Raw genomic sequence first — 16925 nt, 5'->3', positions numbered from 1 at the left:
GAAAGTGGAGGGAGCAGAAGGAGAGGAAGAAGGGGGAACTGGGATTGGCATGCAAAAAAAGTGTGTGTGTGTGTGTGTATAAATTTAAGTGCTTCTCTGTTAAATTAATTCATTAAAGGGTACCAATAAATCCAGTCGTGTGAGACAGTATCCTCAGGAACCCTTGCTATTGACTATTCCTGTTGTAGGCTGTATAGTGTGCATTGTGGTTTTCATTTCATTGCTTTAATGATCCCTGATGGTCTTATTTTATTTGGTTTTTCTCTTTGGTGAAGTATCTAAGTCTTTGTCCATTTTTGTTTGTTTTCTATTAACTTGCCAGAATTCAAAAGTAAATTTGAATATGATTGTTGAATATATGTTCTAAATATTGTCCTTTTTAATTTTCTAATTTTTAAGTTTTCTAATTTTTATTTATGCATGTGTATTTGTGTGAATTCTGCTGTGTATATGTGGTGTCTGTGGAGGACATAAGAGGACATAAGAGGGTGTTGATCCCCTGGAGCTGGGGTTGCAGGTGGTGTGTGCGGGAGTCAAACTGAACTCAGGACATCTGCAAGAATAGCAAGTGTGTTTAACACTGAACCATCTTTTTATACTACAAAGTTGTTCATTTTAATATAGACTTTATCATATTTTTCTTTATGTGAATCTGTGGTTATGAGGTCTTATTTCATTTTTTAATATTTTCTCAACTATTAGATAATGATTTTGTTAATTAAAAAAAACCCACATCTTTTACCTCGCCTTTTCTTAAACTCTTACTAGGGTGGGCACTAAGGACATTGCTGGTGTCCGTTTGCCAGCAAGTGTGAAATTTCAGAGCTCGGCCTCCTCTTCTGCAGAAACTGGAGAAGCAGTTGAACCGTATACAACTGAGAAGATGAGTCGGATCCCTGGAGGGTATTTGCCTCTGACAGAGTGCTTTGAAATTATGAAAGTGGATTTCAACAGTCTTCAGGTAGAAACAAGAAGATAATTCTTCCTTATCCCCAAACCCCAAACATAGTTTCTCTGGCTAACAGCTCTGGCTTACCTGGAACTCACTTTGTGGACCAGGCTGGCCTGGATAATACAAATCTGCCTACCTCTGTGGTTGCCACCATGCCTGGCCCTTAACTCTTACTCTTAAGAATTTTTTTAATTGTTTCAGGTAGTGTATGAAGTCTTACTTTTTGTTTTGATTTTTTTTCCCCCTCTTCTAAGACATGCTTTCTCTGTGTAGACCTGTCCTGGGACTCACTCTGTAGAACAGGATGGCCTCGAACTCAGAGATCCATCTGCCTCTGTCTCCCAAGTGAATGCTGCGTTTAAAGGTCCTTCCACTACCACTGATTCTGCCCGACTATGTCTTACTTTTTGAATGTACATGAGGTTCTACTTATGAAGAAATGATTAGCAACAGATTAAAATTCCTTCTTGAATATACTCTTTTTAAATGCAAGGGCAAAGCTCTCTAGAGTTTGCTGAGTATATCCTGTGCTGTGTGCTTTACATGAGTATTCACTGTGACAGTAGAAGTAAGAGAATGTGTGCTATTTAGATGAAACTGTTTGCAGTGGTAAGTGCTGCAAAGTTCTCGTGTTTGTAAATACACAGGCAAAAGTTCCAGCCTAGATCTTTATTGTTTTCTTTGTCATGCTGTCATCTCAAATTAATGATTTTCATTCAGATGAGCACTAATCTAAATTTAAATGAATTAAAGTCATTAGGACAGTGTCTCTTAGCCTGTGGGTCGTGACCCTTTGGAGGAGGTTGAGTGACTCTATCACAAGAGTCACCTCAGACAATCAGAAAACAAATATTTACATTACAATTCATAACAGTAGCAAAATCACAGTCAAGATGAGCAGTGGAAATAGTTTTACAGTTGGGGTCGCCACAATATAAGGAACTGTATAAAGGTTGCAGTGTGAGGAGGGTTGAGAACCACTGTGCTAGGTTATTGGCATCCCATCTCACCCAGGGCTGAAGGCTCCTGAGACAGAGAACATTTAGGTTTTTGTCAGGATCCTAGAGGTTGAACCTAGACGTGGCACATACTAGACAGCCTCTTTACCACAGTACACTTCCTGCTTGGGGCTTGCCTTTTCAAGCCAGAACAGGCCTGAGGAAAGCTGATGGCGGACCGCCCTGGCTTGTTTATGTCTGTACTGGTGGGTGATAGGAAGATAGGTGTGTACAATATGCCCAGAGAGCCCAAGAACTGTTGAATAAGATCCCTTTCTAATGTCTTTGAAGAAAGAATGATGTTCATGGCACATGTTTTGGGGTGGAGATGGCTAAAGGAAGGGCATTTTGCCATGAAAGTTTAAAAGTATAGCCAGAAGTTCCTCTTAATTCATCTCTTCTTGGGGGGTGGAGGGAGTTGTTTTAAGTTCAGTTTTATCACACTGAGCAGCCCTGGGTTTTAAGGTCATTCCTGACCAGACACAGTGTTCCAGGGAGTACAGCTGTGAAGTGCCCCACAGCTGTTCTGTTATTTATTTTAAGAGTTTTTATTTGAATTATTTTTTACACCACACATACCTTGTAAAGATTTTAGTTTTAGAAGCAATGTCTGTCTGTTTAACACTTTGAAGGAAAACAGAACAGAAATGAAAAGGCTTGGTATTGTTTCTTCCTTGGGTTATTTTTTTTTTTTTAAAGAGCAATATTTTTTTAAAGGATTTTTTTTTTTTATTTATTATGTGTACAGTATTCTCAGTATTCTGTCTGCACGTATGGCTGCAGTCCAGAAGAGGGCATCAGATCTCATTACAGATGGTTGTGAGCCACCATGTGGTTGCTGGGAATTGAACTCAGGACCTTTGGAAGAGCAGGCAGTGCTCTTAACTGCTGAGCCGTCTCTCCAGCCCCTTGGGTTATTTGTTTGAAGTGTGTGTTCCAGGCTTGCTCTTCTTTCCGTGTGTGTGCATTTGCACATATGCACTTTTCCAGTATAAAATAAATGACCCCGTGGCTTTGCTGCCCGCTTCTGCCATCCAGCACTACACGGCTGGCATGTTTTTCTTCCTCCGTGAAGAGAGAGAGAGACAGAGAGAGAGAGAGAGAGGGAGGGAGGGAGGGAGGGAGGGAGAGGGAGGGAGGGAGGGAGGGAGAGAGAGAGAGAGAGAGAGAGAGACTGTGTGTGTGAGCGTATGAGCGCGCGCAAGCTCGCACTGTATGTTCAGTAGTTGTCTGATATTCTGTGATCCCATAATTGGACAGGGGAGGACTGACTGCGAGGATGGACTGTGGGCTGACATTGAGGGAAATACATATTAATTTATAAAACCTCATTCTTTATTAGTTTTGTTTCTTACTAGTTTCCTAGACTGTTTTCTTACCCACTTTATATTTCTTCTCAGGAATTAAGGAGTCTTGCAACTAAAGAGCCACACCCCCTCAGTGTTCCTGCTATTAAAGAAGGCGTGCTGGATGCTGTCATGGTTTGGTTTGTTCTCCAGCTTGATGACGAATTCAGTCTGTCCACAAGTCCTGGGGAGGAAACCTGTTGGGAACAGGCTGTTTATCCAGTCCAGGCCCTTGCAGGTAAGTATTATCTCATTTAAACCCACTCATAAGTGGCTTTTAGACATAGAGCAGAGAAAAACAGCCCATAATTCACAATCCCAGAGAACCTAGACAATAATGAGGACCCTAAGAGAGACATACATGGATCTAATCTACATGGGAAGTAGAAAGAGATAAGATCTCCTGAGTAAATTGGCAGCATGGAACTATGGGAGAGGACTTAAGGGGAGGGGAGAGACAGAGAACACAATTGGGCAGGTGGAGAAACCAACAGCTCAGTAGTTAAGAGCACTGGCTGCTTTTCCAGAGGACCCAAGTTCAGTTCCGGACACCCACTGGCAGCTCAGAACCGTTTATACCCGTAGTCCCATGGGACCCGAAGGCCTCTTCTGATATGCAGACAAATCATCCATATACATTTTAAAAGTGCATAAATGAATCTTTTAAAAAATTAAGTCAAAGCTCTTCCCATGGAACCAATCAAACAGGTTTTTTTTGTTTACTCTAAGTAATTGAGTCAGTGACCAAAAGAAAAACAGAATCACTTTAGAGATGAAGTTTTCAGCAAAAGAGTGTTGCTTCTGTATTTCAGAATTTCCACATTCTTTGTCCAAAAGTCAATTTCAGAACTATATGTTGTTAAGAAGAGAGATTGAAGCCAGCTGTGGTGCATGCTGTTGATCACTGGACTGTGGAGGCACTAAGAGCAGGCACACCTCTGGGAATCCAAGGCCTGTCTGGTCTATGTAGCAAGAGTCTGGGCCAACCTTGGCTGCACACTGAGCCCCATTCTCAAAAAATAAAAAGAGAGATTCAATCATTGCCTTGGAAAGTGGGAGAGAGGGGCTGAGAGTGTATATTGTCAAGATGCATTGTTTATGTCTGTGGAATTGCCAAAAGAGTAAATAGAAGATATTCTGTTAAAAAGCAAAAACTACTGTGTTCAGTGTCATACACCTTTAATCCCAGCACCCTGGAGGCAATTCAGGGCCAGCCAGCTTTACATAGTGAGACTCTGTCTCTAAATAAAGATTTAAAGTCACTCTATTGCATGCTCGTTAGCTGTAACTCTCATTAATCATTTCATAATTTCAAGTGGTACTTACCAGTAGATGAAAGAAATGTTCCTTTAAAAAAAAGCCAGGTGTAGTGGCACATACCTTTAATCCCAGGACTCTGGAAGCAAAGGCATGCGAATCTGTCAGTTTGAGGCCAGCCTGGTCTACAAGAGCTAGTAATAGGACAGGCACCAAAGCAATACAGAGAAACCCTGTCTCAAAACACCCCTCTAAAACAAAATAACAGCAACAACAACAAAATAGAAATGAACCATTTCATGAATTTGCCTGTCGACCTTGCTGAGAAACCATGCTAGTGTTTTAGTTTTAGTATAAGTGCTTCTCAAGTGTGTACTGTCCTGTGTTTCTTGTTCCTTCTTCTTATTCTCCTACTTCTATTTCCTTTTCCCCTTCCTCTTCTTTTCTTCTTCCAAAAATGAGTTAGAAAAGTCTGAAGTGTGGGAGTACTTAATCTGTAGAGACCCTGATAACGTTTGCAGAGCCCAAGTCATAAGAATGTATGGAGGGGTCTCAGTGGATAAAGGTGCTTGCTGCCAGCCCTCATGACTTGAGTTTGATTTCTGGAACTCATGTAGTGGAGAAGAGAACTGACTCTCCCAAGTTGTCCTCTGACCTCACACATGCCGGGGTGTGTGCATGTGCCTCCAGTGAACAAGTGTAGGAGTTAAAGTACATACAGTTCTAGAAGTACAAATCTTACAGTTCTGAGAGAATGTGGGGATCTGTAAACTTCCCTTGGGAAAGGTTATATTAAAGACATTATCTAGGAAAAGAAAACTGTTTATAGCAGAGCAGTTTGGTGGGTTTCTGTGTTTCCAACAGTAAGATATGTGGAAAAGTACGCATTTAAAGGAAGTCCATGTCTGTGGTCTCTTTATCAGGGATCTGATTCACCAAGGCCAGTCGACCGTGGAATCTATAGTCTGAAGATTCGGGTTCAGGTCTTGGCTCTCTTGTTGAATGACTTGCCAACAAAGATGTTAGAACTTTTATTGGGTTCTGTCTGAAAATAGGACAGTGCTGTCTACCCTAGAGGGATGTGGGAATGGTAAGATTTAAATAAAAAAGCTAGGCTCTAAGAAAGTTACATTTTAAATCTGTATTTATTTATATTTTCTTAGGTAATTTAAATATCCCTTGAAGAATTTTCAGGGAAAAGCCATTTTAATTGCTTAAACATAAAAATAACTTTTATAATAAAAACTTTTGTTTTTTGTTTTTTGTTCTTTTTCCCCAGTTAAAACTTTTATATATATATTATTTATTAAAAATTTCCACCTCCTCCCATTTCCCTCCCCCTCCCTCTGCATCCCCTCCCCCTCCCTCTCCAGTCCTAAGAGCAGTCAGGGTTTTCTGCCCTGTGGGAAGTCCTAGGTCCTCCCCCCTCCATCCAGGTCTAGGAAGATGACCATCCAAACAGACTAGGCTCCCACAAAGCCACTCCATGCAGTAGAATCAAAACTCAGTGCCATTGTCTTTGGCTTCTCAGTCAGCCCTCCTTGTCAGCCACGTTCAGAGAATCCAGTTTGATCACATGCTCCATCAGTTCCAGTCCAGCTGGCCTTGGTGAGCTCCCATTAGATCAGTCCGACCATCTCAGTGGGTAGACACACCCCTCGCAGTTCTGACTTCCTTGCTCATGTTCTCCCTCCTTCTGCTCCTCATTTGGACCTTGGGAGCTCAGTCCAGTGCTCCAATGTGGGTCTCTGTCTCTATCTCTATCCAATCGCCGGATGAAGGTTCTATGGTGATATGCAAGATATTCATCAGTGTGGCTATAGGATAAGGCCAGTTCAGGCACCCTCCCTTCTGCTGCCCATGGAACTAGTTGGGGAAATCCCCTTGGACACTTGGGAGCCCCTCTAGAGCCAAGACTCCAGCCAACCCTGAAATGGCTCCCTTGGTTAGGATAACTTCTTTCCTGTTCCCATATCCACCCTTCCTCCATCTCAATTATCCCATTCCCCCAAACTCTCCCCAATCCTCCCCTTCTCCCTTCTCTCTCCCAATCTCCCCTTCCCCCCAATCCACCCTCACCCCCTGCTCCCAACTTTTGCCTGGTGATCTTGTCAACTTCCAATATCCAGGAGGATAACTCTATGTTTTTCTTTGGGTTCACCTTCTTATTTAGCTTCTCTGGGATCACGAACTATAGGCTCAATGGCCTTTGTTTATGGCTAGAATCCGCTTATGAGTGAATACATACTATATTCCTCTTTTTGGGTCTGGGTTATCTCACTCAGTAAAGTGTTTTCTATTTCCATCCATTTGCATGCAAAGTTCAAGATGTCATTGTTTTTTTTACTGCTGAGTAGAACTCTGAAGTATATATGTGCCACACCTTCTTTATCCATTCTTCTATTGAGGGGCATCTAGGTTGTTTCCAGGTTCTGGCTATTACAAATAGTGCTGCTATGAACGTAGTTGAACAAATGCTTTTGTAGTATGATTGGGCATATTGGGTATATTCCCAGGAGTTTGCTGGATCCTGAGGTAGGTTGACTCCCAGTTTCCTGAGAAACTGCCATACTGATTTCCAAAGTGGTTGCACAAGTTTGCATTCCCACCAACAATGGATGAGTGTTCCCCTTACTCCACATCCTCTCCAGCATAGTTTTTGATTTTAGCCATTCTGACAGGTGTAAGATGGTATCTCAAAGTTGTTTTGATTTGCATTTCCCTGATCGCTAAGGAGGTTCAGCATGACCTTAAGTGTCTTTTGGCCATTTGAACTTATGTTGAGAAGTCTCTGTTCAGTTCAGTACCCTATTTTTTAATTGGGTTAATTAGAGTTTTAATGTCTAGTTTCTTGAGTTCTTTATATATTTTGGAGATCAGACCTCTGTCTGATGTGGGGTTAGTGAAGATCTTTTCCCATTCAGTAGGTTGCCTTTTTGTCTTAATGACAGTGTCCTTCGCATTACAGAAGCTTCTCAGTTTCAGGAGGTCCCATTTATTCATTGTTGCTCTTATTGTCTGTGCTACTGGGGTTATATGTAGGAATTGGTCTCCTGTGGCCATGTGTTGCAGACTACTTCCCACTTTCTCTTCTGTCAGGTTCAGCATGGTCAGATTTATATTGAGGTCTTTAATCCATTTGGACTTGAGTTTTGTGCATGGTGATAGATATGGATCTATTTTCATTCTTTTATATGTTGAAATCCAGTTATGCCAGCACCATTTGTTAAAGATGCTTTCTTTCTTCCATTGTATAATTTTAGCTCCTTTGTCAAAAATCTGGTGTTCATAGGTTTGTGGGTTAATATCCAGGTCTTTGATTCGATTCCATTGGTCAACATCTCTGTTTTTATGCCAATACCAAGCTGTTTCCGTTACTGTAGTTCTGTAATAGAGTTTGAAGTCAGGGATGGTCATGCCTCCGGAAGTACTTTTATTGTATAAGATTGTTTTGGCTATCCTGGGTTTTTTGTTTTTCCATATAAAGTTGATTATTGTTCTCTCAAGGTCTGTGAAGAATTTTGTTGGGATTTTGATGGGGATTGCATTGAATCTATAGATTGCTTTTGGTAGAATTGCCATTTTTACTGTGTTGATCCTCCCAATCCAAGAGCAAGGGAGATCCTTCCATTTTCTGGTATCCTCTTCAATTTCTTTCTTCAAAGACTTAAAGTTCTTGTCAAATAGATCTTTCACTTCCTTGGTTAGAGTTACCCTAAGATATTTTATGCTGTTTGTGGCTATCGTGAAAGGTGATGTTTCTCTGATTTCCCTCTCTGCTTCTTTATCCTTTGTGTATAGGAGGGCAACTGATTTTTTGGAGTTGATCTTGTATCCTGCCACATTACTAAAGGTGTTTATCAGCCGTAGGAGTTCTTTGGTAGAGTTTTTGGGGTCGCTTATGTACATTGTCATATCATCTGCCAATAATGAATGTTTGACTTCTTCCTTTGCAATTCAAATCCCCTTGATTTCCTTATGTTGTCTTATTGCTATTGCTAGAACTTCAAGCACTATATTGAAGAGGTCCATAGAGAGTAGGCAGCCTTGTCTTATTCCTGATTTTAGTGAAATGGCTTTGAGTTTCTCTTCATTTAATTTGATGTTAGCTGTCAGCTTGCTGTATATAGCTTTTATTATATTTAGGTATGATCCTTGTATCCCTAATCTCTCTAAGACCTTTATCATAAAGGGGTGTTGAATTTTGTCAAATGCTTTTTCAGCATCTAATGAAATGATCATATGTTTTTTTTTCTTTGTTTATTTATATGCTAGATTATATTGATAGATTTGCGTATGTTGAACCGGCTCTGCATCTCTGGGATGAAGCCTACTTGATGGATAATAATAAAAAAATGGATAATTTTTTTAATGTGTTCTTGGATTCGGTTTGCCAGTATTTTATTGAGAATTTTTGCGTTGATGTTCATGAGTGAGATTGGCCTGTAATTCTCTTTCTTGGTTGAGTCTTTGTGTGTTTTTGGTATCCGGGTAACTGTAGCTTCATAAAAGGAGTTTGGCAATGACACTTCTGTTTCTATTTTGTGAAATATATTAAGGAGTATAGGTATTAGCTCTTCTTGGAAGTTCTGGTAGAATTCTGCATTGAAACCATCTGGTCCTGGGCTTTTTTTGGTAGGGAGGTTTTTGATAACAGCTTCTAATTCTTTGCCACTTACAGGTCTATTTAAATTGTTCACCTGGTCTTGATTTAACTTTGGTATATGGTACTTATCTAAAAAAATGTCCATTTCTTTTACATTTTCCAATTAGTGGCATACAGGCTTTTGTAGCAAGATCTAATGATTCTCTGAATTTCCTCAGTGTCTGGTATGTCCCCCTTTTCATTTCTGATCTTATTTATTTCCATGTTCTCTCTCTGCCATTTGATTAGTTTGGATTGGGGTTTGTCAATCTTGTTGATTTTCTCCCGGAACAAGCTTTTTGTTTCATTGATTCTTTGGATTGTTTTCTGTGTTTCTATTTTGTTGATTTCAGCCCTCAGTTTGATTATTTCCAGTCTTCTACTCCTCCTGGGTGAATCTGCTTCTTTTTTTTCTAGAGCTTTCAGGTGTGCTGTTAAGTCTCCAATGTGTGCTTTCTCCATTTTCTTTATGTAGGCCCTTAGTGCTATGAACTTTCCTCTTAGCACTGTTTTTATAGTGTCCCATAGGTTTGAGTATGTTGTGTCTTTATTTTCATTGAATTCAAGGAAGACTTTAATTTCTTTCTTTATTTCTTCCTTGATCCAGGGGTGGTTCCATAGTTGACTGTTCAGTTTCCATGAGTTTTTAGGCTTTCTGGGGGTAGAATTGTTGAATTCTAACTTTATTCCATGGTGATCCGATAGTACACAGGTGGTTACTACAATTTCTTTGTATCTATGGATGTTTGCTTTGTTACCAATTATGTGATCAATTTTTGAGAAGGTTCCATGAGATGCTGAGAAGAAGGTATATTCTTTTCTGTTTGGATGGAATGTTCTATAGATGTCTGTTAAGTCCATTTGGTTCTTTACATCTGTTAGCGCTCTTATTTCTCTGTTAATTTTCTGTCTGCTTGACCTGTCCATTGGTGAGAGCAGAGTGTTGAAATCTCCTACTATTAGAGTGTGGGGTTTGATGTATGCTTTGAGTTCTAGTTATGTTTCTTTTATATCTGTGGGTGCTTTTATATTAGGAGCGTAGAGATTCAGGATTGAGACTTCCTCCTGATGAATTGTTCCTGTTATGAGAATAAAGTGTCCTTCTCCATCTCTTCTGATTGATTTTGGTTTGAAGTCATTTTTGTTAGATATTAGTATAGCCACACCCGCTTGTTTCTTTGGACCATTTGATTGGAAAGCCTTTTCCTAACCCTTTACTCTGAGGTAGTGTCTGTCTTTGAGCTTGAGGTGTGTTTCTTGTAAACAGCAGAATGTTGGATCCTGTTTTCTTATCCATTCTCTTAACCTGTGCCTTTTTATAGGTGAATTGAGTCCATTGATATTAAGTGATATTAATGACCAGTGGTTCCTAACTCCGGTTATTTTTCCTGGTGGTAGTGTTTGTGTGTTTTCCTTCTTTGAGTTGTGCTGGTGGAGGGTTGTAAGATGCTTATGTTATTATGGGTGTTGTTGGCTTCCTTGGTTTGTGGTTTTCCTTCTAGTATTTTCTGAAAGGCTGGGTTTGTGGCTAAGTATTGTTTAAATCTGTTTTTGTCCTGGAATATCTTTTTTTCTCCATTGATGGTGAAAGAAAGCTTGGCTGGGTATAGTAGTCTGGCCTGCATCCATGGTCTCTTAGTGTCTGCGGCACATCTATCCAAGACCTTCTGGCTTTCATGGTTTCCATTGAGAGTCAGGTGTAATTTTGATAGGTTTCCCTTTATATGTTACTTGACCTTTTCCCCTTGCAGCTCTTAATATTTGTTCTTTATTCAGTATGTTTTGTGTTTTGATTATTATATGGTGAGGGGATGCTTTTTTTGGATCCAGTCTATTTGGTGTTCTGTATGCTTCTTGTACCTTCATAGGAATATCCTTCTTTAGGTTGGGAAAGTTTTCTTCTATAATTTTGTTGAATATATTTTCTGGGCCTTTGAGCTGTAATTCTTCTCCTTCTTCAATCCCTATTATTCTTAGGTTTGGTCTTTTCACGGTGTCCCAGATTTCCTGGATGTTTTGTGTTAAGAATTTGTTGGATTTGTTATTTTCTTTAATCAATGAGTTTATTTCCTCTATAGTATCTACGGTGTCTGAGATTCTTTTTTCTATCTCTTGTATTCTGTTGGTTATGCTTGTCTCTGTAGTTCCCAATCGATTACTCAGATTTTTCATATCCAGCCTTCCCTCGGTTTGTATTTTCTTCATTACCTCAATTTCATTTTTCAAGTCTTGAACTGTTTCCATTACCTGTTTGATTGATTTATCGTGGTTTTCTTGGGTATCTTTGAGGGATTTATTCATTTCTTCTACCTTTTTGTTTGTCTTCTCTACTTCTTTACAGCAGTTTTTCACATCCTGTTTAAGGTCCTCTATCATTTTCATAATGTTACGTTTAAAGTAGATTTCTTCTGCTTCTTCTGGAATAGGGTGTTCAAGTCTTCTTGTTGTGTGATCCCTGGCGGAATTCTTGCATTGACATCTGCCCATCTCTTCCTTCAAATGCAGCCAGGAGAGTCTTGGTGTCTTGATCCAATCTATGCTGTGACTGACTCTGGGTGATCTCCTCAGTGCAGGAGCAGGAACTGTTCCCCTTTGGGTGGGTAGCCTCAGTGCAGGAGTAGGCACTGTTCCTGGGCCACAGAACTAGCAGCCAATAGGGCAGGCTTGGAGGGGGTGGGCAGGGATGTGTGGCACAAAGAAGCCCCTGCAGCAGGAGCTGAAGGGGCCCAGTGCTCCTTTCCCCAGATGTTCTGCCCTGCCCCGGGACGGCACCCACTCACCAATCTGGAAGGTTGTCCTCAGCACAGGGGCAGGACTCTTTGAGGTCGAAGGACCCCACAGACAAAAGGGTGAACTTGGGGGGAGGGGAGGGTTGTGCAGAGCCAAGAAGCCCCTGCAGCAGGAGCTGAAGGGGCCCAGTGCTCCTTTCCCAGACGTTCCGCCCGCCCTGGGATGTCACCCACTCCCTGGTCTGAAAGGTTGTCCTCAGCGCCCTATGCAGGCCGCAGAACTGAGAAAGATTGTGAGTTTCTTCATGTGTGCGTTGGGAGGAATGAGCCGGTTGCCAAACACATGAGCTTCTTGACAGGCTGCCCTTCTTAGCAGGGTATCACGCTGCCCTTCGCTTGGTGCCCGGCCTCCAGTTAAAACTTTTGTTTGTGTGATGTGTAGATGTTTTTGGGGGCGTGCACTTGTCATTGCATGCATGTGATCAGAGGCCAACCATTTCTTTCTACCTTTAAGGATTTCTAGGCACTGAATTCTAGTAGTTAGGGCTATGAAGCAGATTTTGGGGGCTCAAGGAACCTTTCTGCCTCAGCTCCCCGCTGTCTGGTACTGTGGGCATGTACTGCCACACCTGGGACAGATTGTGTTTTCATGTGGCTCTATGGCTCAGGGACAGTTATCTGTGATGGCTTAGAAATGGACACTGTGAAAAACTCAGAAAGGAGCAGAGGATAGTCCTTTCTGCAGGACTTAGCCTTCCCTTAAACTGTGATCTTCTTAAACATTCAAATTCCCAAATGCTTAAGGACTGTTAGATGCCATTGTGTTGAATGCTTCCAATCTTTTGGAAATCACCTTTAGAGAAAAGAATGCCTGTTTAAGCTAAAAGGAGGCTTGATATTAATCCTTGAATTTCATCTATCTTTGCTTATAGATAAAGCTTCTTTCTATCCCTACATCTTCCTCAGTTTGGCAGTACATCTACTGATCTTAGTAAAAGTAAACAAAAACTGTAAGAAGCTGGGCTTTGTAATACACATCTGCAATTCTAACACTTAGGAGGTAGAGGGAGGAGAATAAGGAGTTCCAGGTCAACTTTAGCTGTAGGGCAAGTTTAAGGTGAAGCTCAGTTGTAGCAAGAGACCCTAGCAGTTTGGAGTTGCCAGTATCATGGAACAACTGCCAAGAACAGCAGCAGCCATGGAATGTTCAGAGCTTAAAATGACAAGGGGACAATTTTGTTTTATGTCCACTTGACACAAGCTAAAGTCACCTGAGCCAAGGGTGTCTCAATTAAGAAAAGGTCTCCATGAAATGGGGCAGTAAGTGACCCTGTAGGGCATTTTCATAATTAGTAATTGATGGGGGAGGGTGGGCCCATTTTATTGTGGGTGGAACCACCCCTGGCCTGGAGGTCCAGGGTTCTATAAGAAAGGAAGTTGAGCAAGCCATGGTGAGCAAGCCAGTAAGCAGCATCCCTCCATGGCCTCTGCGTCAGCTCCTGCTTCTGACTTCCTTTAATGATGGGCTATAATGTGGAAGTATAAGCCAGATAAACTCTTTCCTCCCCAGCTTGATTTTGGTCATGGTGTTTATTATAGCAATAGAAGTAACTATGACAATCAGTTACATGTATTTTTTTTCCTTTCTTACTAATGAAGACTACTGGATAAAGCCTGGGGACCATGTGACAATGGAAGCATCTTGTCAAGATTGTTACCTAAGAATCCAGAGTATCAATATTGTGCATTTGGAACAGGAAATGGAAGTTATAAAGCATTTTCCCAAGAGTGAAGACTTGCTGTCTCTAAGGAATGAGGCTGAGCTCTGTAGTGCTCTGGCTAACCTTCAGACCAGTAGAGCAGATGCTCTGGAGCAGACCTGTGTGTTAGAACCTGCAGAGATTGCTTTGCTCAATAACATTCCATATCATGAAGGCTTTAGGATGGCCATGAGGAAGGTGTTGTCTTCGCTGGCCCCAGAGAAACTGTGCCAGCCCATGGATCCTCAGTGTCAGGACTCTGAGATGAACTCTGGAATTGGACAGAGTGCTATTGCACCGAGCACCTCTGACCCTCTCTATGTGTTGGATGTGTCTGAAGGCTTCTCTCTTTTGCCTATAATTGCTGGAACACTTGGTGATGTTAAGCCCTACAGTTCTGTGGAGAAAGACCAGCATTGTGTTGCTTTGGACCTCATATCTGAAGCCAATCACTTCCCTAAGGAAACACTGGAGTTTTGGCTGAGACATATAGAAGATGAAGCTGCTGTTTTGCAAAGGCCCAAGTCAGATAAATTGTGGAGCATAATTATATTAGATGTCATTGAGCCATCTGGGCTCATTCAGCAGGAAATAATGGAAAAAGCTGCAATATCCAGGTAAAACAAAAACCATAAAATTGAATGGGGGATTTTGGGTTCAAAATTCACTTTCTTTTTTGAGTTTTGTATGCGATGGGATGAGATGAATGTCTTAATGTTTAACCATTCCTGGCATTGGAGTTTGTTCTGCTGAGGGCCTCTGACAGGTCTGGGGTAGAGGCTAGATGCCTGGTTAGATTTTCCTCACCTGAAATGGAGTTAGTCACCAGTGACTAACTGAAATCTTCATAAAAGCTCTGAATGGAAAGTTTACAGGCTTTCCAGAGGAGGTAAGCACATCAAAATGTGGGAGAATAGTGGGGAATAGTGGGCTTCAAGAGTGTCCCTCTCCCATAATGAGCTATTTTTTCCTCTAGCCCACCTTTTGCTCGGCACTCATGGTGATACCTAGGCAGAGAGCCCACACTCTGAGCAGTTTGTTCCCCAGCAGACACCAGTTGGGTTTCTTTAATTCAGTTCAGTTCTGGTCCTATCTGGAGGTAGGCAGAACCTACAGGGCAGCCACAGCTTCAAAAGTCAGATGCACTGATGCACATGGTAGGTTGTCACCTGTGCTTCTACACCACCAGGCACAAATTAAAGCCCCTTCAGTTTATAAAACCCTCTTCAGATTTGGCTGAATTTGCTATTGCAGCTCACAGGACTTAGGGAAATGCGTGGCTTGGGTGAACCTATTTATTATATATGCGGAGCCAGCAGGAAAGCTGCAGAGGGTGCAGAGTCTCCATGGTCTTCCCCCGACTTGTTTGCCAGGAACCTTCACGTGCTGAGCTGCACAGGTCTCAGTGCTGTCTCTTGGGATTTGTGGGGCATCACTGGGTATTAGCGATAATTTAACCTGGCAGGGAAGCAAGGAAGCAAGGCAGCAAGTGACTCTAGTCATTCCTAATTCTTTCTGGAGGACAAACCCAAGACTCCTGGAGTCCCTAGCACCTGGCGTGGCCTTGGTATACACAAGACTTCTTATTATTTCGTTGACTCTGAAAAGATGCCTATGTTTTTAGGAGTTTTATACCAAAAAACAAACAAAAGCATCAACAACAAAGACAAGATAAAGATCAAATGGAGTGTTAGAGTAAGTCACCATTGCCCTGTGTATGTCTTCTGTTTGGCCATTCTTGAGTGAGTTTGTCTTTGAAATGTTTTTAGATGTATTTATTTTAAGTGTGTTTTGCCTACATGTATGTATATATACCACATGTGTGCACCTGGTGCCTGGAGAGATCAGAAGAGAATGTTGGACCCCCGGAGCTAGAGTTACAGATGGTTGTGAACCACCACCATATGGGTGCTGGGAACCGAATTTGGGTCCTCTGCAAGAGCAACAAATGCTCCTAACAGCTGAGCCATCTCTTCAGCTTCCTATTTCTGGGTTTTAATCTTTGTAGTGTACCAGTGCATAGAGGTATTATGTTTTTCTTAGATCTCTGAGCCATGTTAGCAAGTTTTCAGACACTTCCCTTAAAGAGGGAGTTATGTGAACTCCACAAGTCTGTCAGTGAGAGTGCACTGGACACCTGGGGTTAGGATTGGCTTCTGAAGTGAGGCAGTCCCATGGGACTGAACCCTAGAGAATGTTAGAGTGGACTAGCATCCTAAGATGCTCAGCTCAGCTGACAGAGAATTAATTAACTGGCTCTTTTTTAGAAAAACTCACCTTCCAGTTTGGTGTGAGAAGTTTTAATAAATAAGGGAAATAAATAAAGTTAAGGTAAAAGTCAAGTTTATGGGCTGAAGGCATAGTTCAATGTTGTAGTACTTGCTCTGGTATCCCCAGTACTACAAAGAGAAACCTAATAGAATGTCAGTGCCTGCTAAATGATTCATTTAGTAATGGGTAAATAACAAGTTAGTATGCACTGTTATCATTCTTAGAACTTTTCTTGAGTTTCAAAGTTTGGAAAGTTAAAGTAAATGGGCAGAAAATTAACAAGTAAATAGGCTAATCTCACAACAGCTCACAAGCTAATAGGAATGGTTTTGTTGAGAGCTTTAAGTCACTAATTTGAGATGTCACTAATTGAGATTGACTTTCCCTCACACCCAAACAAGTAGTTAGGACCAGTGTGGGAGAGCATAGGGTCAGCAAGTCACAGACACCAGATATAAGGGCATCAGGCAGTCATGACCTTGGACTAAGCTAGTCCCTTTACTCGCTGTAAGCACATGCTCACCTGAGCTTAGAGCAAGTCCTGTGTACATTAGTGCTCCACTCATTCCTGCTCTCCTGTGTGTCATTGTTCACCATCCTCGTTTGCTCCTCCTCACTTTGTTAAGGTAGGGTCACTAAACACAAGGCTTGCTTCTTTGGTAGGTTAGGTCTTGAACTTGCACTGAGGATCCATCTCTACCCCCGCAGTGCTAGGATTACACACATGCTACCATTTTACCTAGTTGCTATGGATCTAGTTCTGGTCCTCACATTTGGAGTGCAGGTGCCTTATCCACTGAATTGTCTACCCAGCTCCCAAGTCTTAATGATTTATTTAGGGAAACTATATAGCAAAAATGGAAACACTTAGGCACATTATCTTTTTAGATATGTACAAACTGGCCAGATGGCTAGGCTGTAATTTTTAAAGTAGATCCTTACATCTTTAACTTGAATGTAAAATTTA

The 16925-nt window shown here is 41.4% G+C and overlaps 1 protein-coding gene across 1 annotated transcript in view; it reads left to right on the top strand.

Annotated features, from left to right (window-relative positions):
- Positions 1-16925, top strand: part of Prmt9 (protein arginine methyltransferase 9) — a 50921-nt gene that overhangs the window by 18743 nt on the left and 15253 nt on the right. The window contains exons 7-9 of the mRNA XM_041663440.1: positions 769-961; positions 3351-3534; positions 13587-14304. Of these exons, the coding sequence (XP_041519374.1) occupies positions 769-961; positions 3351-3534; positions 13587-14304 (1095 nt within the window). The remainder of the gene's footprint in view (positions 1-768; positions 962-3350; positions 3535-13586; positions 14305-16925) is intronic.

The sequence above is a fragment of the Microtus oregoni genome, unplaced genomic scaffold (genome assembly GCF_018167655.1).
Source record: "Microtus oregoni isolate MIOR12 unplaced genomic scaffold, Mior012 000014F_ref0000157, whole genome shotgun sequence".
NCBI classification, from domain to species: Eukaryota; Metazoa; Chordata; class Mammalia; order Rodentia; family Cricetidae; genus Microtus; species Microtus oregoni.
The sequence above is the reverse complement of the archived record's forward strand: the minus strand, read 5'-3'. Positions and strand labels throughout refer to the sequence as shown.